This window comes from Pseudorca crassidens, chromosome X (genome assembly GCF_039906515.1).
Source record: "Pseudorca crassidens isolate mPseCra1 chromosome X, mPseCra1.hap1, whole genome shotgun sequence".
Classification (NCBI taxonomy): domain Eukaryota; kingdom Metazoa; phylum Chordata; class Mammalia; order Artiodactyla; family Delphinidae; genus Pseudorca; species Pseudorca crassidens.
The window spans coordinates 122,159,166-122,184,324 of NC_090317.1; the positions used below are offsets into that span (position 1 = coordinate 122,159,166).

Genomic DNA, 25,159 nt, shown 5'->3' on the forward strand with positions numbered 1-25,159 from the left:
ATGGAAGGAGGTGTGGCTCTCCTGATGCCCTAAGCTACCTTCTTGGTATTCTGTTCTTTGCACCATCACCTTCAGAGCAAACTCTAATGAATGTTAATGCAGTGGAAAGTCACCTCCAAATGGAGAAAAACCTACTGGTTGCTATTGCTAGTCCAATCAGGCAAACAGTCAAGGAAAAGTGGTCATGCCACCTGCCATGTATTTCATTGCACAACCCCCTTTTTTTCCTTCAAACAAGGGTAAAATCCTTACTCTGTTGTGTTTGAACCAGTATTATGCCCTTGAGTGTATGTGTCTTTCTGAACCCAATCAGGAGCTCAGCAGAGCTTTCCAGCACTTTAAGAGAGTCTGTCATGTACAGAACACACTTTCTAGACTTTAATGCTTCTACCTTCAGACGCATCTTTTTTGAGGACCACTGTCCAAAAGTGCCCCTTCTGCACCACTTAGCTCAGCTCCTGCTGAAGCCACCGGCATATATGCATGCCAGCACCTCCCACCCTCCCAACCTTGCTTGCCCTAGGAAGAAGGGAATCGTGGTTTCCATGGCATTTTCCAGCACTTCTCTGAAGCCTCATTGCTTAATTCTGATGTGGGCGCTTATGTTACAGTCATTAATTACTGCATTAAGTCAAGTCCCAAAACTAATGAGGATTTGGACACAGATTTGGAAGATGAGAATGTAATTTTGCCTGGATTATAGGATATAAAGATAAACATGATCCAAATATGCACAGAGAGAAGAAATCACAGCTTTGCATAGCTGCCTTCTAATAGAAAATATGGGCTTACATGTCTCATCACAATTGAGAGTAAGATAAATCAAAGTATCACCATTGGTAACATTTAGGCAGGTTTTAGTTCACTGTGCATTCTGTTTTCAGCTCTGACATCTAAATAAAGAATGTTCTTTTTTCCTATGCCATAAAAATCCTTCTATAGCCAAAGTTAGAATCTTTGAAGTTCTTGCATCAGGCTGTAGGATGAGTCAAGGGTGGGAGGCTTTGTCAGAAAAGTTGGCCTTTTATGTGTGTGGATGGAGTTGGTCATTAGACAGGATTATTTGGGGAGCTCTGTTGGATGTCTGTCTAGAAATCTACACCCCACCTACTCTCAGTGGTGCCTGTAATCTATCATCAGGGGTAGAAGGCATGTCAATCCCCAAGAGTTCTCTATGACAACTCAGATACTACTGGGGTGGTGGAACACTGAATCATCAACACCTGCAATTATGAACTGAATCAAAAGGAATTAACAAGTAAATCACCTCTAACACCATAAAGGAATAAGTTTCAGGTCAGATAAAGTTTGATGATGAGGGGCTCAGATGTCTTGATGATGCGGGGTGCTGTTGTAGAGGATCAATCCCATAACTATTTATTGTTTGGAGAACTCTGTGCAGTTGGCAGGTAGCATAGGGCCCCTAGGTACCTGGTCAGTAAAATAAAAGACACTGAAGGCAAACAATAATGTCTGGAGATCGTGGGGATCTATCCTGGTCAGTTTACTCTTCATCTTAGAGACTGGGACAGAAAGCACAATCATGAAATTACAAGAAGATACCAAGGGCCCTAGAGTACAGGGCAATGCCACTTTGGACTGTCTATGCATATAGCATATAGTGTATTCTACTAAAGTTAACCAAATCATCTCTTTTTGAAAGCTGAGGAAATAGAGGTTCAGGGAGCGAACAAATTTTCCCTAGGTCACACAGCTAGTTCTGAGGCCAGAGACCCTAGCCCAAGGGTGTTTGACTCTAAAACCGCAGTCTAGGGCTTCCCTGGTGGCGCAGTGGTTGAGAGGCCGCCTGCCGATGCAGGGGACACGGGTTCGTGCCCTGGTCCGGGAAGATCCCACATGCCGCGGAGCCGCTGGGCCCGTGAGCCATGGCCGCTGAGCCTGCGTGTCCGGAGCCTGTGCTCCGCAACGGGAGAGGCCACAGCAGTGAGAGGCCCGCGTACCGCAAAAAAAAATTAATTAATTAATTAAAAAAAAAGTAAAACCCCAGTCTACTATAGTATCAGAAGGAACCAGGATAACATTCAACATCATAAGGTTCAGAGTAGGCGCTCTGAACCATACAGCGAACTGAAAACTGCAAGATGAAGAACATCTTGGTGCTGATTTTACACACTGTAAAATTAAACCAGCAGCATAGTTTTGGTGACTAAACATATGTCCACTAACTCTGGTGGGATGAAAATGTATTTCATTTTCAAAAATGAAACAAAAACAGTGAGGTAATCCCTCCATCCTTCTAAAAATGGTAGCCATTTGTTTATCATGTTAACAAATGTGGGAAAAAGTGACTGATTTAAGTTGTAGCAAATATGATTTAAGTTATATAAGGAGGAGTTTCTGCACAATGTTCGAGTAACTTATTATAAGATCCAAGGAGAGAATATAAAATCTCCTTCTCTGAAGGTCTTTAAAAATAGAATAAGTTCTCAACAGGTTGTCTGAAGGTAAGGAGTTGACTTAATAACTTTAATGGGTCTTTTCAGCCCTTTGATCCCTGGGATAGTAAAAGTTTTCAGAAAGTAGATATGCTATATAAGCTATACATGCTGTATAAAACTATCAAATGAGCTTCCTATTTGAAGGTCAATTGTGGCATCTTGAATTTAAAGTCTTTTTAGACATTTGCGAAATTTTAAGATACTTTATATTCTCATCTTAAATCTTACCTTCTTCCTCCACTAGTCCTTTGAAAACTGAGTCCCCAAAAGGTTGGTTCGAAAATGACATGTGTTTGGTATTGTATTTGTTTGTGTCTTTGGATTTGAGTTGGAGTAAATGAAGAATTAATGTGGGGTAGGAGATGATAGCTCTGAAATAGAAGTCAAGAGCTTTGATTCTTGTCCTAGCTTTCCTATTTATGGGCTCCATTATTTTAGCTCATTTAACTTTTTAAAGAAGTCACTTCCTCATCAGTAAAACAAGGATATTTTGCCCTGTAATACCTTCAATTAAAAAAAAAATCTTATGCTTCTATAAAAGTCAGAGTTTTGGCGGAGAAGTCTCAGAAGCAGTGGGAAGTAAGGGAAGAAAACAAATATTAGCAAAGACATTGTGGACATATGAGACCAGCTGCTTCTCTTTAAAAATGCTTACCCTCGAGCTTCCCTGGTGGCGCAGTGGTTGAGAGTCCGCCTGCCGATGCAGGGGACGCGGGTTCGTACCCCTGTCCGGGAGGATCCCACGTGCCGCAGAGCGGCTGGGCCCGTGAGCCATGAGCCTGCGCGTCCGGAGCCTGTGCTCCACAACGGGAGAGGCCACAACAGTGAGAGGCCCGCGTACCGCAAAAAACAAAAAACAAAATAAAAAAAAAAACACAAAAAAACAAAAATGCTCACCCTCTCCTTTTCTCTTTCATATTGCATACCATAGGTCATGATGCCCTGACTTCTACTACAATTCATTATATTCAATTCAGTAAATATTGTTTGAGCACTAATATGTATTATACCCAAGGCTCACCTCGTTATTCCACTGTGGATTCAGGCCTTTTAAAGTAATATGAATTTAGAATTTGACTGTCTCTGAAGAGGGTATACAAAGCAAGATGTGTGTCCTTGTTTACACTTTGGTCAAAAATGGTCAATACTTAATGGGGTGGGTCAACAAAAAACATGAAAACAGAGTAAGATCAAACATATGACGGAAGTGAATAATTAAAAAAGTAATCAGAGGATAAGTGGACAGAAATAGATTTGACATCTTCATCATCAGAGACTATGTCCTGCATCACTGGATAGAAATTTTCTAACACTGAGCTAAGACCTTTGGTTCCTATTTAAAAGATTTGTTTAAATTTTACTCAGGTGCCTCAGGTGTTTGAATCTGCAGGACGTGTATGGATTTCCGGTCTGTTGTCACTCCCTTTTTTAAATCTTGGTCTTCTGGCAAACAGATATATTACCTCTTGGGGAGTGTGACCTTGCTTGTTATGAAGTCAGTGGGCTGCAGAGTTCTCTGTGTTCTGTTTGGCCATCAAAGCCTTGGGCTTTGGTTTCCATGCAGAGTTAATTCTACCTCTGCTCCTACAGAGCTAAGAAAGCACAGAACTTTTCCTGGCTGAAACGCTACCATCCATTTGCTTTAGGTTTTAGGAAAATTCAAATACAAAACATAACCATAGAACATTATTCTTCTAACGTGGCCCAGTGTTGGAGTAATTATTAAAATGTGTCAGGTGGAGGCAATTCATGAGTTTATCTTTGGTACTTCTGTTGTATGCCTCCCTTCTATCTTTCTTAACTCTCTTCGTCCTATCTGATTTTTCCTCTCAGGCATCCAACATGCTCTCTGTCCCTATTCTTCACAGACATTAAACCTACTATCAGAAAGAAAATTTCGTATCAGCTCTTTATGGCTTAGTATGAATTGAGGATAGCGTTTTCCCTCTCCTGGGGGTATTTGCATTGTGAACCTTAGAGTTGAGGGAAAGTCCTTCCTAATGGAATGTCAGCAAGGACTTTCCAGCACCTTTAAGACACCAAAAACTGTACTTTAAACTTGAGTTGGACCTGCAGCTGGGCCTATATTAGCACTAATTCCTCCTTATCCTCTAGTTAAATTGAGTCCAGTGACTCAAGTAAACAGGAGTGTGGGTGCCGACCCCAAAATTCTAACAATATTTGAGTCACAGAATTCGTTTGCAAAGTTAGAGCCACTTTTCTTTTCCTTGTTCCCTATTTATTCCTACTACTCAATTTATCTTATGTCTGCCTGCCTTGTTAGACTGGAGCCCTTCCAGGACAGAGACCACATTTTACTCACCTCTGGATCTCTAGGCCCAGCACCGTGTCTGGCTCATTGAAAACCCTTCCAGGCAAGTAATTAGATTCCTGCAATTCAAATCTGCCAGGAGCTGTGTTTCCCTAAAATGGCATGCCCAGTTCTCCTGCACCAGGGGTCTTTCCCCTGATTTCATAGAATACCCACAGTGAAGGAAAAGTCTAAACCACCCTGCCACAGGACAAACTCTACCCAACCCAAAACAATTGTGGGGTATTTCAGAGCCTACTGGGAACCAGAGATAGAAGAATTGCCTCTGGATCGAGTCTCGGGGACATTCTATTCTTCATGGTTCTAGAATGGAAGGGCCTTTATAGAACAGAAGGAAAAAAAAAAAACCCTGGTTTTATTTCGGCAGTGCATGATGCCAGGTATTTACTAGAGCAACTGCCACCCAAGGCCCAGAGGGTTAGCTGGAGCAGCTGATACCCTGTGCTGCTTTTTATAACTCTCCTTCCCAGCACCATGCTCTATATATGTCCCATTTCATCAGGTCACATCGACTTAGGTTGTGCCCAATACTGCATCTTACACCAAATGCATCACCATGTGGAATATTCTGTGTTTCCTTAAAAATTTTTGTAAAAATAAATGTAAAGTTTCTTAAAAATAAAGTGGGGGAAGTTTCCCTGGTTCTTTGTGGAAGCGGTGACTTTGCCACTTTTTACAAATGAGCAGCCTCTTTCCTTCCAAAAGACATTGCAGCTATCTGCCACCAGCAAGCTGTGAAATTACTAGGTTAAGAATGGAATCTACAGTACAGACCTAAATTGTATATAGAGTTGTGAAATGCAGTTTTGGTGGTGGTGAGTCTGCAAACTTGTGAAAATCATTTGCAAAGACACTAGCTGCCTCTTTTTTTTGTTGTTGGTAATAAGATTGGAGAGAAAGGGGGAATTCTCTAAAGAATCTTTAACATGTCAATATTTATTCAATGTATTCGATTTCTCTCATATACAATACACTGTCTTGGCCCTTTGGGAGGGGTTACAAAAGATGAAAAATCCGAATATCTTGGCTTTAAAGAGCTTATTATTTAGAAAGAATGTTAACTTAAAAATGCAAACAGCCATCATTTCATTTATTGAGAACATACTCTGTGTCATGAACTGTGGCAAGTATTTTTATTTACTCTATATCAGGGGTTGGCAAACTATGGCCAAAGAGCTAAATCTAGTCCACCACCTGTTTTTGTAAATAAAGTTTTATTGAAACATGGCCACACCTAATTGTTTGAGTATTGTTTATGGCTGTTTTGTGCTATAATGGCAGAGTTGAGTCGCTCTGACAGAGCTGAGACAGTCTGACAGGCAAAGCTAAAATACTTTCCATCTGCCCTTTACAGAAAATATTTGCTGACCTCTGCTGTATATAATTCATTCTCACAAGAATACTCTGAGTTAAATATGGTGTTTCCCATTTTCCAATTGAGGTAACTGAAGGTTATAGCTTATGTAACTTAGTAAGTGGCAAAGCTTCAGTTTAATTCTAGGTTTGTCTGATTCCAAAAGTCTATGCTCTTATGCTATATTTGTGTACAGAAGTAGCCAAAATATGGGATAGGAAGAAGTCAGAGACTTACAGATTCACAGAGAAACTATTATGAGAGTTCCTAAAAGGGAGTGATTATTTTGATTGTAGGGTGGTATTCTGGAGAATATTCTGGAGAAGATCATATTTGAATAAAAAAGCAAAAATGCATCTATCCCAAGCTCAAGCCCAAGAAATGTTAACAGATCAAGATCACATGTTTAGTTAGAAGTAGATCTGGGATTAGAACCAGTTTTCCATTCACTGAGCTCAAAGTATGCTGTCAGTGACGATACTGAGCCATTGAATCTTTGTGTGTGTGTGTGTGTGTGTGTGTGTGTGTGTGTGTGTGTGTGTGTTTAAATGCTATAGAATGGCATAATTATTTGAAATGAGAATTTGTATGTTATGCTCAGTGGTAATTGAACTAAAGGGCCTGCACTTCCTTTATTGAACCAATCAAAAACATATTTATGGGGCTTCCCTGGTGGCGCAGTGATTGAGAATCTGCCTGCCAATGCAAGGGACACAGGTTCGGGACGATCCCATATGCCATGGAGCAACTAAGCCCGTGAGCCACAACTACTGAGCCTGCGCTCTAGAGCCCGCAAGCCACAACTACTGAGCCTGCACACCTAGAGCCCGTGCTTTGCAACAAGAGAAGCCACCGCAATGAGAAGTCCGCACACTGCAAAGAAGAGTACCCCTGGCTCGCTGCAACTAGAGAAAGCCCGTGCACAGCACCGAAGACCCAACGCAGCCAAAAATAAATAAATAAAATAAACAAATAAATAAAAACATATTTGTGCAGATATTTATATGATACCATCACCTACCCACCATCCAACCAAATATATTTTGGTTATGGAGAATTACACTTCTGAGACCATGGGAACCACTGGCACTCTCACCAACTTTAAGTTTAAATAATAAACAAGAGACCACAAAGGATAATATTTATATACATCTTGCCCTGCAGAATCATGCAGCTCTAGGCCAGGAGAAAAATGGAGAAGGGAGCAGGGGGCAGCCGAAGGAAGCTTACCTGATACTGTAGAGCACTTTGCCATTTTTTGAAATGCGAAGCAACTTGTTGTCGGTGGTGACATCATGGAAGTTGGCCCCCTTCTCATTGGCAAAGAACAAATCTGGTTTCCAAATGGAGTCCAGCATCGATGGGTCCAAGTCCAGAGAATCATCAGGGTACTCGCTATAAGCCAGCCGTGAATCATTCCACTGTTGTCTCAGAAAAATATTCACTCGGTAGTCCTACAGAAACGCCATGCGTAAGCGTTACTTCTTGCCCACTCTGGCATATTTTCCCCTCACTCTTCTGCCTGATTCGATGCATGCAGTGTTGGTATCTGAGTAAACCCAGCTGTGTATATCTTGGTCAAGATAAACCACTCAATTCTATTAGGAGTGGGAACAGAGACAAGAAGGAAAGAAGACTTGACCAAAGCAGAACACTAATGGAACAAGTTGAGCTGGTTGAATTTTTGTTTCACTTAATCGTTCTGGGAGGAAATAATACTAACTCAATCTGCTTTTGCTGTAGAAAAAGGTAATGATAAGTACAGGAGTCAGTCTGTGATAGCAGATTGTCAAATAAAACCTATTCATTTTCCAAATCAGAAATGACATGATCTCTATTTTCAATCTGCTCAGATGCTCTGGGCAGAAGAAAACCCACTCTGTAATTTTGGTAGTAGAAATCTTATCATAAAACTCTGACATGATGGGCCAATATTTTTTAAATTCGTCAACATAAATATTAAGATGGTTCATGTTGACAAGATAATTCCCTTACAGCTACTTACTTTTGAAATTCTTAAATATTTTATCATTTCTCTGAATGGGTTGTATCTACAGTAGTCAACTGGAGATTTCAAAACAGAAATCTTTTTCATGTTTTCCTAATCTGAGCACCTTTTGATAAAGGTGTTCCTCCCTGTGGGAGCCTCAGGTACACCCTGTCATTCCCACTTGGCATGGGAATTTTCTTCTGTGCTAATGAATCAGCTTGGGACAGTAACTTCTCTTCAGAGGATTTCTACTCAAAGGTCTTTAGGTTCATGGAAACTGTTGCTTCGCTTGACAGAGCAGACCCAATAAAGGCTTCAACAGTATTCCCTAGTCAAGCAGGACTATGGTTCAGAGCTAACAGTGGTCCACATCTGCCACTGTGGTCATTTAGGGTGATATATACTCATCCCATTTTACTCTCTTTCCTTTACCTTTTTCACCTTCATTTGCTTTGTTTCCACATCTTTGTTTGGGCACCTGGATTTTGAGTCATTGTTTACTTTTCTCTAACAGTGACCAACATGTCCTTGGTTTGCCTGAGAACTTTCCCATTTTAGCCTCAGGTAAAAATGAAATTTTCAGGGAACCCACTCAGTCCTAGGCAAAACTCAGATGGTTGGTTACTCTATAAGGTACAATGGAGACCACCTCGGGTTGGTCGGTTTTGGTTAATCCCTTTAGAGCCAAAAGAAAATCTGTAAGTAAGTTATAAAGATCAGGGTGTATGGAAGAGAGCTTCAAATCCAGTTCCTTCTGCTTATTACTAAACTCTCCAAATTCCCATGACTTTCCCCCCCAAATACAGCCATCCTGATGATCAGGCTGGTAGAGTATTTTGGAAGTGGCAGTTCTTAGAAAGAGTGCCCACTGTGGGTTTAAAGAATGCTAATAATCAAGTAGTTACTAACTTCTGAAAATCAGTCATCAGAACCCAGCTTATTAGGAAAAGCTGAAATATTAAAAGAAATAACTGTACGTTTCCTTGTTGTACAACATAAGGACTTTCTGACTTGGAAAATTTTATCAGCTGACTTTTATTTGGGATTATACCAGGCTTGCACAGCAAATTCCCAGACCTAAGAGGGTGCTGTTGTGAGGCCAGCCAGGCTTCCATCCCATTCTGTTTGCTCACTGGCTGCCCCCTCCTTCCATGAGTGAGCCAAGAGGATGGCAGAACCTCAAAGTTCTCCCCATCACATATTTTGCATTTTGGGGATTGTCCAAAGAGACCAGAGGGTAGTAACTGGAAAGAGATTATCAGTTCAGTGTTTCATTGGCAATAGGAGTGACTGGAACCTTTGGAGTTTTGTGTGAGTAAAGAGTGGGAATGTGTGATTTGTAGAAAATCAAAACAGGGGCTATTGAAAATATAATAATCCAGTTTGCGTATAAATAGGCACTGGATAGATCAACTGTGAGATTTTCTTAAGGTTTCCTGAAGGAAAAAGATGCAGTGTCTTCACTGTGTGACATCTACCCCTTTTATTTCCCTTAGGGTGGGAACCAATTATCCTTCATAAAATTTTGTGTGTGTGGGTCTAGGAGCTTGTTTCAGTAGGAAAGAAGAGGACGTCATCTCTTAGCCAATTCTGGAGGTAGAAGAACTCTAAGTACAAGAAGTAATGACAGCTGGAAATAACAGAGGTGAATGGGTTAAATTTCTTAGGCCATTGGGAGGCCATTGAGGCCCCCCACCCAGGAAGGAAACATAAAATGGGAGAGGCCATGAGACGCCAGATAGCGAGCACTGGGCGGCAGAATCACCAGGACAACATCATTGCAGTCCTCCTTTGAACCTGAGAATGATTTAAAGATGCATTTTGAGAGCCTCTAGAGAATATTACATTGGTGACATACAATATGAAAACATTGACCTTTTTTAAAAAAAATCTCAATATAAAATTTCCCAGCTAATGTATTAATACATCTTTTTAAAAAGTCTTTCCCACAAGTATTCTTCTCCAGTGTTTCCTGCTTTTCTATTTTGAATTTTATCTATTTAAAATAATAAAATAGGTTCTCCCAATATCAGAACTTTAAAAAGAGCACTGAATCTATCTTATCACAATAGAACCATTAAATATCTAACAGTTAATTTAAAATAAATTAATTAGCCTATTCATAAGCAAGAATAAGTGGAAAAGTTAGAGGAGAAAATACATTTTACTCCACAATGACAGGAATTATATGAAACAAGACTTTTATTAGATATTTTGGGAGTGTTTTTTCTTTATAATGTATAGGAATTAAAATTTTCCATAATTTTTTTCATGATGCTATACATTATTCCAAAATAAATGGCAACCCTTAAAACCTTTAAGAATAGAAAAGGGCGCCCAAGGATATAGAGAAGTAGATAGCCAAAGAAAAGATTTTCCGGGGCTGTGCCTCTGTAATTCTTTCAGTTCACTATCATTTTCAATGTAGGGTACAAATTTGATGCATGATTTATCTGTGCATCACCTCTGTTTATTTACAGATAGGTTTATTCTCTCAAGATATTCCAAACCACAGGAGATAGTTATATTGCTCTGTAGCCTTTCTTTGTCTTTATTTTTGCTTCTAGGTTTAATGAAATATTAAAGAAGTAAATATTAAGAGACATGCTTAAGTGTAGACTGAATTTTCTTTTATACTGCCTTCTCTCTCCAGAGACAGATTCTACTTCAAATAAATGACGTATTTCCTTGTATTAAAATTTGTTTTCCTATGATTGACTCTCTGGGTACTAGATTAGGTAATAGAAAAATTCAAATTAAAAAGTGTGTGTGTATGTATATATTATATATATATGTGTATATATATGTGTATGTGTGCACATGTGTATGTGTGTAAATACATACACATATCTTTTATTTTTTCAAAAGCTATGTGTAAGTCATAGAATCTTTATTATATTCTTAGCACAGTTAATACAAGTACCTATATTCCATACTATTATTTCATATCAAATTTAGAATTTCTAAAGTTTTACTTTTCTTGGTACCTTCTAATTCTATGCCCATTGCCACAAAGATTGTTTCCTTAAATTGAATTATTTTGTTACTATTATATTTAGTGTAGCATTTGTACATAGAGATTGCCACTCTGTCTCATAAATATTGTTATTAAACTTTACTGCTCTCTTTTTATTTTTATAGGTATATATTTTTCAATCCAGTTATGTTATAAAGTTATTATAGACAAACATATGCTTTGTGGATTTCCCACAGACCTATGTGGCACTTCAGTTTTAACTTCTAGCTACACTGCAGTGAAGTTTTCATCATCTTGAGTCTGTGCTAGCTTTGAATATGGGAAGTTAGCTTTGAATTTGAAATTATGGGAGGGGGGGCAGTTGCTTTATGATGAATCCAGGTTTTAACATTGCATTGTTAATTTAGAGACCAAAGACACCTTATATCTCAGATTAACAAAATGTTAGGTAGATTCTTGGTTCTCCCTTAAAAATTCAGAAATAAGGAATGTAGCTACCTGCTATTCCTGGTAAGTTAGCATCTCCTTATGAGTTGCTTATGCACCTATAGAATGAAAGGTCTGTAATGTCATTCCAGCAGTTACAGCGTAGCCTGCATTCTCCTAAGGGACTGTCTACACCTTATCCAGTTCTTTAGGAAAGTGATTTCAGATCGGAGATAAAACAACTCTTCACCCTGTAGCGGTAACCAGCAGAGCATGTGGAATTTGGGGAAGAGTTTGGGGAGCTGGAATCATATTCTGGAGATGCTCTCCAAGTGGACACGTTTTGTACACCTTCAGCTCTTTCTACCCCCTTCCCCCTATTGCAGTCTCTCAATATTAAATGAGGAAAGGGTCTGAGTCTGCTGCTGTAGCATGGGGAGTGTTCCAGCACCCATAGGTCCAAATCACAGTCTATTCACCCACATCCTTCCAGGCAGTCATTTGGAAGCTTTGAGGAGACTATCTCTTCTCCATTTTCTGATGGCCCAACCTTGGGGACAGCTGTATGCAGATGGCATGCAAATACTCTTGACCTTTACTGACATTATCGATATTCCCAAACTATGACTTTATAGTAGGAAGGAGGCGGTTGCAAATACACTCCTCATCCTGTAAATTCACTTGCCATCACTAGCTAAAGGAAAAGGGGAAAGAAAGAAAAGGAAATGGTAAACTGACGTTCCAAAACCGAAAGATAACCTGTCTCATCATACATCCCTTACTGGTCTTCTGAGTCTTTTGGAATCATAAGGAAAAAAAAAAATTGTTCCACTGAATACTTTTAACACAGGGTCAGCTAGTAATGAACGTCACCGGATCCCTGTGACTCTTAATGAACAGAAGTACATGTTTTGAAATAATGTGCATGATCATAATGATCCATAAAAATATTCCTTAGAATAACACAAATATATTGTCCTGTGAGCACAGTCTTTAAACACTAACATACCAAAGGAGTAAGAGGCAATACTGTGTCTGTAAGTGAGCCTAATCTTTGTGGGCAGTTAGTACCAACAGTAGTTTAGTGGGATTTCATCAAACATAAGAGGGCAGACTGGATAGAACCAAAAGAAAGTCATATCACATTCTTAAAACAGATAATTATTGCCTCTTATTTAGAAACAAACATCCAAACTAAATCCTTCAATAATGCTGTCAAGGGTTGTGGGATAAGAGTGGGACATGAGGGAAGAGAGGGAAATCAACATGCTCAGAAACTCGAAACTCTGAGACATTCTTGGAAAAAAATCATTCCAGAAAACATAGAGAAAGCAAAACTATTATCCCCCCACCATAGCACTAATCAACGTCCTCAATGACTACATATATTACTGTGCATAAAACCTAAAGGTCTGATGTCTTGACTCCAACTAAAGACAGTTCAAGGAAGAATCTGTTTCTGTTTAACTTTTTTGACCATTTTTTGGAGTCACATTTTGTGAGAATGTTCGTGGATGGTAGAATCTCAGGGTTTTGGTAAGGGAAGCTCAGGCTGTGATGACACTCTGTGGGTACATCAGGTAGGTCCCCAGGCAGGGCCTAAGGGGTCTGGGAAAGTAAGACCTTTTCAAGGTGGAGCAATTCTCATGTTCTTATGAGCCCCTGAATAATGTCCATTTTAAATAGTGATGCCTTAGATCCCGGAGTTGGCAACCTATGGCCTGTGGGCCAAATTTGGCCATAGCCTGTGTTTATAAGTAGTTTTTTTTTGGAGTATAGCCACACCCATTTGCTTACTATTGTTTATGGCTTCTTTTATGCCAAAAGGGCAGAATTAAGTAGTTGTGACAGAGACTGTCTGGTCCTCAAAGTCTTAAGTATTTACCGTCTGGCTTTTTAGAGAAAAATGTTTGCCAGTCCCTACCCTACATGACATGATTTATTCTTTGATTTAAGCATGGTAGAGTTTCAAAAAACATTTTTTTTAGTTTCACACAAAAGCCATAATTGAAGAAAATAAAAGATATTTTTAAAAGCCAAATTCAGTTTGTCATTACATCAGAAGCCAAGAAATGAAATAAAAGAAGCACAATACACATCATTCTTCTGGTCATGCGATTCAGTACGTCTCATACAGCAGAATAGACAGGCCGTTGATATTACACTTGGACAATGATTTCCAAATTTTTGCGTAGGAAACATGACAAAGGACACCTTAATAAGTGGCCAAGAAGCACCTAAGCAGCCCATTTATTAAACACCTTCAGTAGCTCTTAAAGACACAGGAAAACAAGGATATCCATCGTTTCCATTTTCATCTCCTTAAATATTTAGCTTTTTCTTGCATTAATGAACACTGGAAAGGTGCACATTTACATTTTTGATTGAGGGTAAAAGGCAATAAGGAGATTTAATCAAAGCAACTTAAGGGTCTAATTAAAGCAATCAGCGTTAGGTCGTGCAAATATTGTCATTGAATGCCATCGTGTAAAGCTGGTGATAGTGATTTGGGCGGCTGGAAGATTTGCCCCTCTGTTACCAGGATAAAACCAGGAGGGGAGAGACAGAAACTGAATGCCAAGTACAGAGTTGGAGTCTTCTTTCCATGTTCAGCTTTTCTTATGAGTCATTTAATAACCCTATCAAAACTATCCTGGTTGGGTAAAATTCTTAATGCACTACATACTGTCAAAGCCCCAAAAGTCTCGTTTCTGGACAATGCTGTGTCAGAATAATATTAAAACGGGTAGTGGAGTTGCATTATGTCTGACTTGCCAGTGGAAAGGAGTGATAAGAGGTAAATTATTCTTTTATAACATTAAGGACACCAAAAAGTACAGTAATTTGTTAAACACAATCCTGGTAGCCTAAAAGAGAGAATTCATAAACACAGGGGAACACTATTTTTTACTTCTCAATGGCATTATGCTCATTATTTCACTTCTTGAGTGTTTCTAGGACATCGGCCACCATAGTAGTATAGTCACGCTCAACTATAGTTTATTTCGATCTCATTCAATAATATGACTGTATACTTTACATAGTACTGAAAATTTGAACCAGCCAATTGACTTAGGACTTAAATTGTATGGGGGCCAAGAAAATGTTTTACCCAAAATGTAATCTCCACACAATAGCCTAGCACTGTAAGCCTACTTATCTAATAGGCTGTGTCACAGGCAACAACGCCATCTTGACATTGATAAGGAATCTTGGTGGATTTTACAGTATCTGAGATCTTTTTCATGTATGTGAAACATGTCTGCACTTAGAGTGTGATGGTGGTTTATTAGTTTTTTATGTTTATGTTTTTTTTTTTTTTGGAAAAGCCATGCATGTGATGTAATTGCTTTGGACTTGGAACAACTTTCTATTGCCACCAAATTGTGTGTGTGTGTGTGTGTGTGTGTGTGTGTGTGTGTGTGTTCATTGTAAGGTCAGCTCCTTGGCGTATATCTTAAATCAGCGGTCCCCAACCTTTTTGGCGCCAGGGACCAGTTTCGAGGAAGACAATTTTTCCATGGAGTGGGGGCGGGGCGGGGGGGAGGGGAATGGTTGGGTGTTTCAGGTGGTAATGCGGGCGATGGGGAGCGGCAGATGAAGCTTCGCTCGCTAGCCTGCCACTCACCTCCTGCAGTGCGGACAGGTTCCTAACAGGCCTCTGACCGGTAACAATGTGAGGCCCGGGGGGTGGGGGGTTGGGGACCCCTGTCTTAAATGTAGCATGTCTGAGGCTTGATTATGTTAAAACTTCCTATTATATGAAAAATATCTCCCAAACTTTGAAATTTGTATTTCTGAAACATTGGAGATGCAAATATTTAAATATCCTTAACTGTAAACCATGCTTAATACTGATAATTCTACCTAAATCTAACCGAACATCATGTGTTTCCAAAATTTCTCTGGCATGATGGATAAAAGATTATTGAATTTTAAATAAATAACTAATTGTTTTCTAGAGGTGAATGAACTTGGAAATTGGCACTCAGTAAATGTCCTACAAATATACAACAGTACTGTTTGATCGCATATCCCATTCCTTCACACGATGGCTTCAGTGCTCAGTCCCACTCACCATTGTAGTTTCTGCTATTGACCCAAAGCTGTTGATAAATATGTTGCAGGTAACATTTACAGGAGGCCCTGCAAGTTGAACAATAAATAGAAAATTTGACAGGTTGTGTTCATGGCATAATCAAGTCACGTTTTTCTCTTGCCAGTGGCGTTGTAGCACTTACCATGGTGGTTTCTGTGACTGATCCAAAACTGTTGATAAAAATATTGCAAGTAACGTTTACTGGAGGACCTGCAGAACGCAATAAGAATGTTGCAATAGACATTGAAGCAAAAATACAGCTCCATCAACATCTGTGCAAATGACTAGAGATGTAAACAAAATTAAAATGATGGTGAGATTGCAAAAAAAAAAAAAAAGTTTTACCCAGAGAGGTTAACAGTGATAGCATTCCCACTAGCATTTCCAATAATGACAGTTATGCAGTAACTTACCCTGAAGAGTTTTGGATTTGGAAAATATAAGCTGAAGACTATTAAACGGAATTCATTGTCAATAGTTGCTATCAAAATTGCCTTTTGGGTGGGTGGCTTTCTTTGACCTTAGGCTCATCAACATTGTAGATGTCAACAGTAGGCGCCCATGGTGATGAAATAGCCCACGTTTATGAGTTCAAATGGAGCTGCGTTTTGAACTGTGGATGGGTCAGGAATATCCACCTCCTTTCATGTGATACCCTTTAAATCAGTGGATCTAGTTTGATTCTCTTGATACCTCTGAATTTACCCTATTCCTTCTTTATATCCTGTGACCCCCCCAATGAAAAATGATGCACAGAAATACAAAATCAAAGAAAATCAGCTCATCTTAAGAACCAAACACAGCAGTGTCACTTAATGTCCAGATTGTCGCCTCAGTAAATGTACTGTAAAGAAAGATTTATTAATCCTAAATGTGCTATAAACAAAGAGCCTACTTTTTCCTCCAGAGACGGAGGGACTAACTCTCTTTCCTCTTGCCCTTTGTCTCTCATCCAAGCACTAACCAGGCCTGACTCTGCTTAGCTTCAGGTATAATCAGGCGTGTTCAAGGGGTATGGCCACAGACTCTTTGCCCTTTGACAACAGATAAATCACTTCCTGATGATTTCCGGTTTCATGTTATGCTGAGCAATATGTTTATTGCCCTCATGTAGTTTCCCCATAATGCTTTCTGAGATAAGAAATGGCTCATACTGCCATGAACTGTCTATTCACTCACTGCTTTCCCCTGTGGAAATTTGTCTCTTTTCACTTGACAAAGGCTCAGCAACCTGGTGCAAGGTACACCCCAGTTGGCTCAGTACCCAACAAGCCAGTAGGATCTGAATGAGGAGGAGTTTGACTTGAGGCCTCCCTCAAAGGCTGGTAGTAAAACACAGCTGTGGCCACACTTGAGCGCCATGTTTTTACTTCTACAAGTCCACGTTGAGTTCTCAAAATGAGGAAAGGAAAAGGACTCAACAGCTAATGGACTCCCCCAGGCAAGGACTTTTGGTAAAAGAAGGAGCAAGGAGTTTGGGTAAAAGACATGTATTGAGCTGTTTTTCTTTTTAACATAACTAACTTTTCTGTTTTTAATGAAAATGTGTTTATTTTTTAAGAAGTGTTTGCAGGCGTGGAATCATAGGCACCACCATATTACCAAAGCATTTTCAGCCTGCATCTTTGAAATATTCCATCTTTTAGTTCATCCCTCTGTTATTCAGTATCTGCCAACTTGACTTCCTCTCCATGGTCACTTCCTACTCTACTTGATTTTGTTTTTCTGTTTCGGTTACTCAAAACAAACAAAACAAAGCAAAACGAAAACCAAAAAGAGTCTCTTTCTTGGTCATAGAATTTTATTCTATAACAAATATATTCTTCTGCTAATAAGAAATAAATTAGACAAGGTAGAGGCACGTCATGAGAAATTATGTATCTTTGCTTTTTTTTCCTCTCTTCACAAGAAAATATTTCCTTTTAGATGGTCCAATTCAGGATGGAAAACTTTCATGAATTTTTATATGCAAGGTAGAAAATGAATGATGTGGGAAAAGAAACAGGAAAGAGAGAAATGTCATCTTAACAGGAAGAATTTGAAAATCCAAATGTAGTTTGTCTCATACTGTACATTATCTGATTGTCTGGACTCCCCACCTGGCTTGAAACCAATTAGAAGGCTGGGTCCTACCATCATATATCTGTTTCTAACGTTCCCAGTAAATGACAGTGTGAGTATATTGCTAGAATTCAAAATATTTTTTAAGCCACCACATATTGACACACTGTACTAAGCACATTAAAAAAATTACCTAGTTTAATCCTCACAAAAGAGGAATTGTTTTACTGCTCCAATAAATATTTTCAGATGAGGAAACTGGGGGTTAGAGAGGTTAAGTGACTTGCTTAAAGTCATGCCACAGTAATTAGAGAAGCTGAGACTCAATGTCTCATCATTCTGATTCCAAAAACCTAAACTTTAAACCCCTTTGCTGCACTGGATTCATTGCATAATATCCTCTGACCTGCCAACCATGGTATTTCCCATTGGTTTGTACATTTCTGGGATAATTTAATCCTTCACATCTGATCGCTTCAATCTTGGGCATTGCCTTAAGGTTCATTTGCATTTGGGTATAAAACCTTGGGAAGAAAAAAAGTAACTTTTTTTTGATAAAGGATTAGCACATGCGTATAATAAGAGCCCACATATATTAAAACCTCGCTGCATGCCAATGAGTGCCTTATTTCATTCTTCAGTAATTACATGCTTCCATGTCCCCCATTTTACGGATGAGGAAACTGAGGCATAAAGGAAATTCATTAATTTTCCCAAGGTCACAGAGTTTGTAAGAGGCAGAAACTGCCTAAGTTTAGGGACACCTTTTTAAACTACAGGGATAAAATGCCTGAGGCCAATAGACTCATTCTAAGGATAGAAGTTACCTAAATATGGGAATATGCCTGCAAGTTTTTCGGGTTGAATGATAGAATCATTTTTCACTTTTAAGAGTTATCCTGACATGTGCCGGCACAACCTTTCCTCTGTTTTAGCCCAATAATCTGCTAAGGTGTTCTAATTAACAAGAACATATTCTTAGATGTGATCACCAGCGAATGAATGTGTTCTATAAACTGCAGAAAGAGTTAACACTAGTTAACCTCATCTAATTGGTTTATCACCGAAGATATTCCAAAGTGAATTGGATGAGAATTTGACTGGGAAGAAGAATTATGTAGACATCTAATCTCTCATATCCCTATCCTCCCCTCCCTCCCTTCCTTCCTTGTCTCCTCTCTCCCGTCTACCTTCTCTCCCTCCCTCTTTTCCTTTCTTTCTCACTCTCTTCCTTTATTTTTTGCCTTATTCTTATGAGAGAGAACAACCTTGCCATAACTCAAGTATAAATGGAAGTAAAAAATATATTTAGAATACTTCATAGGGATTAGGAAAGATGGTTCCCCTCCCTGACCCCCAGCACAAGCTATAACAAGCCTCATCCCATACTGATCCTCTTTGTTGCTAAATATCTCTCTCAGACTGTCTTCTTTGGAGTAAGGCATTTGTTTTGGTAACCCAAGTAAAATTACAGTTATGCTGCTTGAGAGGGGTAATAGAGTTATTGATTATTGCTCATTAACATCTTCAGTTTTGGATCAATTGATCAAATTCACTGTAAGAGGGAATAGGATCACTGTGAATAGTGCATCCTAACTATTGTGTCCCCTGCTGCTTACACCGGAGTTGGAAGATCAGCAGAATCAGCACCACCTGGGACCTTGTTGGTCCCAGAAACTCAGGCCCCATTCAAGTCCTGCTGAAGTGGTCTTCACTTTAACAAAGGGGATTTGTTCCTGCAGATCAATTTTTTCTCCCTTTCAAGATCAAAATCATTTCTTTGTGTCATTCAGTCGTTCATGAGTGTTCCTTGAAATGTCAACTCTAGTCCATTAATAAAACTTCTTAGGTCAAACCCAAAGTTGTGCAACCATCACCATTATCTATTTATAAAACTTTTCCATCACTTCAAACAGAAACTTTGTAACCATTAAGCAATAGTGTCCCGTACTTCTCTCTGTCCAGCCCCCCGGCAACTTTTAATCTACTTTGTGTCTCTATAAATTTGTCTATTCAAGATATTTCATATAAGTAGAATCATACAATATTTGTCCTTTGTGTCTGGCTTCTTTCACTTAACATAATGATTTCAGGGTTCATCCATGTTGTAGCATGTATCAGAACTTCTTTTTTTATGGCTCAGTAATAATCCATTGTATGTATATACTACATTTAAAAAATGTTTCTGTTGGTGGACACTTCGGCTGTTTTCAACTTTTGGCTATTGTCAGTAATGCTGCAATGAATTGTTTGAGTTTCTGCTTACAATTCTTTTGAGTATATATCAAGGAGTGAAATTGCTGGGTCATATAGTAATTCTATGTTTAACTTTTTAAGGAACTGCCATGCTGTTTTCCACATTGGCTACACCATTTTACATTGCCACAAGTAATGTATAAGACTTCTAATTTTTCCACATCTTAACCAGTGCTTACTTTCCATTTTTTGATAATCGGTATCCTAGTAGGTGTGAAGTGGCTTTGAATTTCATTCCCCTAACGACTGATGACATTGAGCATCTTTTCATGTGATTATTTGCTATCTTCTTTGGAGAAAAGTCTATTTTTGTATTGGGTGGGTTGTCTTTCTGCTGCTGAATTGCAGGAGTTCTTTATATATTCTGGATATTAAACCCTTATCAAACATGTAATTTGTAAATATTTTCTCCCATTCTGTAGATTGTCTCTACTCTTTCCTTGTAATGTCGTTTGATACCCAAAAGTTGTTAGTTTTGATGAAGTCCAACTTACCTATTTTTTCTTTTGTTGCTCATGCTTTGGTGTCATCAAAAAGAAACAGACATTCAATTGCCAAATCCATGGTCATAAAAATTGACTCCTGTTTTCTTTTAAGAGATTTATGGCTTGAGGCCCTATATTTAAGCCGTTGATTTATTTTGAGATAATTTTTGTATATGATGTGAGATAGAGGTCCAATTTCATTCTTTTGCATGTAGAAATCCAGGTGTCCCAGCCCCATTTGTTGATGACTGGTATTTCCCTCACTGAATGGACTTGCTACCCTTGTCAAAATCAATTGGCTATAGATGTATGGACTCTCAGTTCTATTCCATTGGATAGAACTGATGTTTATGCTGATGTAAGTACTACACTGTTTTGATCACTGTAGCTTTGCCGTAATTTTTGAAATCAGGAATTGTGAACCCTTCTACTTTGTTCTTCTCTTTCAAGATTGTTTTGGCTATTCAGGGCCTCTTGCAATTTCATATGAGTTTGAAGATTGGTTTTTTCAATTCCTCAAAAAAAAAAAGGCTGTTGGAATTTTTATAGGAGTCATATTGAATTATAGATTGCTTTGCATAGTATTTACACCTTGTCAATATTAAGTATTTCTTCCCATGATCATGGTGTGTCTTTCCATTTTTTAAAGTCTTCTTTAATTTATTTCAGCCATGTTTTGTGATTTGCTTTGTACAACTCTTTCACTCCTTGGTTTAATTTATTCCTATGTATTTTATTCTTTTAGATGCTATTGTAAATCGAATTGTTTTCTTCACTTCCTTTTCAGATTGTTTATTGCAGTTGTATCGATACGCAACTGATTGTTGTGTGTTGATCTTGTATGCTGCAGTTTTACTGAATTCATTTATTAGCTCTAGCAGTTTTCTTTTGGATTATTTGGGGTTTTAAATGTATAGGACCGTGTCGTCTGCAAACAGAGATAGTTTTACTTCTTCCTTTCAAATTTAAATGCCTTTTATTTCTTTTTCTTATCTAATTGCTCTGGAAAAAACTGCCAATAAAGTGCTGAATAGCAGTGGTGGAAGCAGGCATCCTTGTCTTGTTCCTGATCTTAGGGAGAAAGCTTTGTCTTTCACCATTTAGTATGCCTCTTATAGAAGGCATATAGTTGAGTTATGTTGTTAGCTGGGAATTTTTCATAAGTGCTCTTTATTGTGTAGAAGAAATTCTCTTCTATTCCTAGTTTTCTGAGTGGTTTTCCTTTTTTACTGTTAAAAGTTGTTGGACTTTGTCAGCTGCCTCTTCAGCATCAAATGAGATGATAACATGTTTTCTTTCCTTCATTCTATTAATGTAGTGTATTTGATCAATTTCATTATATTGAAAAGGGCTTTGCATTCCTGGGATAAATCTCTATTGGCCATGATGTATATTCCTTTTACTTCACTGTTGGATTTGTTCTGATACTATTTTGTTGTGGATTTTTGCATCTATATCCACAAAGGGTATTTGTCTGTGTTTTTATTTTCTTGTGGTGTATTTATCTGCCTTTGGTGTCAAGGTAATGTTGACCTCATTAGGAAGTATTCTTTCTTCTTTTATTTCTTGGAAGAGTTTGAGAAGGATTGGTGTTAATTCTTCTTTACATGTTTGTAAGAATTCACCAGTGAAGCTGTCTGGTCCTGAACTTTATTGGAAGGTTTTTGATTATTCAGTCAATTTCTTTACTTGTTATAAGTTCGAGATTTTTCTATTTCATCTTGAGTCAGTTTAGGTAATTTCTGTATTTCTAGGTATTTGTCCATTTTATCTAGGTTACCTAATTTGTTTACAATCTTCTCTTATAATTCTTTTTTACTTCTGTAAGGTCAGTAGTAATGCCCCCACTTTCATTTCTGATTTTTATTATTGGAGTCTTCTTTATTTTCTTTGTCAGTCTAGCTAAAGTTTTGTAATTTTTGTTGATCTTTTAAGAGAGCCAACTTTTGGTTTTGTTGATTCTCTAATTGCTTTTCTATTTTATTTTTGTCTACTTTGATCTTTATTATTTATTTCCTCTGCTAGCTTTGGGTTTAGTTTGCTCTTCTTTTTCTAGTTCCTCAAGGTGTGATGTTAGGTTATTGATTTGAGATCTTTCTTCTTTTTTAATGCAGGCATTTACATTATAAATTTCCCTCTGAACACTGCTATCACTGCATCCCATAAGTTTTGGTATGTTGTGTTTTTGTTTTCATTCTTCTTTAATTTCCCTTGTGATTTCTTCTTTGACCCATTGGTTGTATAAGAGTGTGTTGTTTTCCAGATATCTGTGAATTTTCTGATTTTCCTTTTATTATTGATTTTTGGCTTCATTCTACTATGTTTGGAAAAGATACAATACTTTTTATAATTTTTATCTTTTAAATTTTATTAAGATTTATTTTGTAGCCCAATATATGGTCTGTCCTAGAGAATGTTGCATGTACACTTAGAAGAATGTGTATTCTGCTGTTGTTGTGTGGAGTATTCTTTATGTTTGTTAGGTCTATTTGGTTTATAGTGTTGTTCATATCCTATATTTCCTTACTGATCTCTGTATTGATGTTCCATCTATTACTGAAACTGGTGTATTAAAGTCTCCAACTATTACTGTAAAAGTATTATTTCTTCCATCAATTTTATCAAGGTTTGCTTCATATATTTTGGGGCTCCGTTGTTTGGTGCATATATTTTTAGGATTGTTATATCATCATGATGACTTGACTCTTTTATCAATATATATTGTCATTCTTTGCCTCTTTTAAGAGATTTTGACTTATGTTAGTATAGCCACCTCAGCTGTCTTTTGGTTACTATTTGCATAGAATATCTTTTTCCATCCTTTCACAGTCAATCTACTTGTATCTTTGGATCTAAAGTGAGTCTCTTGTAGACAGCATATAGTTGGATCATAGTTTGTTTTATCCATTCTTCCTATCTATGTCTTTTGATTGAAGAGTTTAGTACATTTAGATTTAAAATAATTACTGTTAAGGAATGACTTCTGCCATTTGGTATTTGATCTCTGTATATTTTACAGGTTTTTTGTTTTTCCTTTTGTCTATTACAACCCTCTTTCGTATTTAGTTGATTTTTATTTTTTTGTAGTGAACCATTTTGATTCTCTTTTATTTCAAAGAGGTATACTTTTTAGAATTTTTTTTTGTGGTTACTCTGGGGATTACATTTAACATCCTAAATTTATAACAGTCTAGTTTGAAATGATATCAACTTAACGTCTATAACATACAAAAACTCTACTCCTGTACAGCTACATCCTCCTCCCTTTATGTTTTTCTTGTCACAAATAATATCTTTATTTATTGTACATCCAGTAACATAAATTAATAACTTTTTAATGAATTTGTCTTATAAATCCTGTAGGAGATAAAAAGTGGAGTCACAAACCAAAAATACCATAATACTGTTTTTATATTTGCTGGTGTATTTACCTTTAGCAGAGACCTTTATTTCTTCATTAGGCTTTGAGTTACTGTCTAGCATCCTTGCATTTCAACCTGAAAGATTCCCTCTATCATTTCCTGTAGGGCAAGTCTAGTTGTAGTTAACTCTTTCAGCTTTTGTTTATCTGGGAATGTCTTAATTTATCTTTCATTTGTGAAAGTTTTGCTGGATATAAATTCTCAGCTACATTTTTTTTTCTTTCAGCACTTTAAATGTATCATCCTTTGCCTCCTGGTCTCCAAGGCTTCTTCTGAGAGATTGGCTAATGATTTTATTGGGCATCCCATGTAAGTAATGAATTGCTTTTGTCTATCTGTTTTAAAAATTCTTTCATTGTCTTTCAACAGTTTGATTGTAAAGTTCCTCAGTGTGAATCTCTTTGGGTTTTCCTACTTGGAGTTCATTGAAGGTTTTGGATTTGTAGATTTATATATATCATCAAATTTGAGAAGCCATTATTTCTTCAAATATTCTATTCAAATATTCAAAGATTCTTCCCACCTCTTTCTCACTCTCAGAATGTGTATGTTGGTCTGTTTGATGGTATCCCATTGGTTCTTTAGACTCTGTTCAGTTTTCTTTATTCTTTTTCTTTTATGCTCCTCAGACTCAGTAATTCACTTGCCCCGTCTTTGCATTCACTGGTTCTTCTTCCTGCTCAAATCTACTGTTAAACTCCTCTAGTGAATTTTCCATTTCTATTTTTTCACTTTTCAGCTCCAGAACTTCTGTTTGGTTCCTTTTTATAATTTCTAGCTCTTTATTGATATTCTCATTTTATTCTTACATCAATTTCCTGATTTCCTTTTATTGTTTGTCCTTGTTTTCCTTTAGATCTTTAAGCATATTTAAGACAGTTATTTTAAAGGATTTATCTAGAAAGTCCAATGTCTGGACTTCCTCAGGGATGATTTCTGTCAATTTATTTTTTATCTTCAAATAGGACATACTTTCCTGTTTCTTTATATGCTGTGTGATATTTGTTGATAATTAGATATTTGACTGTTATAACTGATAACTCAAGAGGAAAGTAAGGGAAAAGGGGGAAATTAGATTCTCCCCCTTTGCCCAGAGTTTGATGGATGTTTTTATTGTTGATAGCTATTGTAGGCCATCTATTTGGTGACTTTCCTACACTATTTTTGGAAAGACTATGTTCCTTCTTGTGTATGGCCTTTATAGTCTCTGTTTCTCAGCTTGTGTTCAACTACGGTTTCGATAGAAATTTTCTTGAATGCCAAGGGCTAAAAAAATCTACCAAACAAACAAAAAAAAT

The 25,159-nt window shown here is 37.7% G+C and overlaps 1 protein-coding gene across 2 annotated transcripts in view; it reads right to left on the reverse strand.

Annotated features, from left to right (window-relative positions):
- The window catches only part of GLRA2 (glycine receptor alpha 2), a 195,694-nt gene that overhangs the window by 137,072 nt on the left and 33,463 nt on the right, over nt 1–25,159 (reverse strand). The window contains exons 3-4 of one of the 2 annotated variants that reach the window (XM_067724441.1): nt 15,617–15,684; nt 7,376–7,599 (exon numbers count right to left, since the gene is read on the reverse strand). In XM_067724441.1, the coding sequence (XP_067580542.1) occupies nt 7,376–7,599; nt 15,617–15,684 (292 nt within the window). Of the gene's footprint in view, nt 1–7,375; nt 7,600–15,616; nt 15,685–15,779; nt 15,848–25,159 lie in introns of both variants that reach the window. The other variant, XM_067724440.1, reaches the window with a different exon arrangement.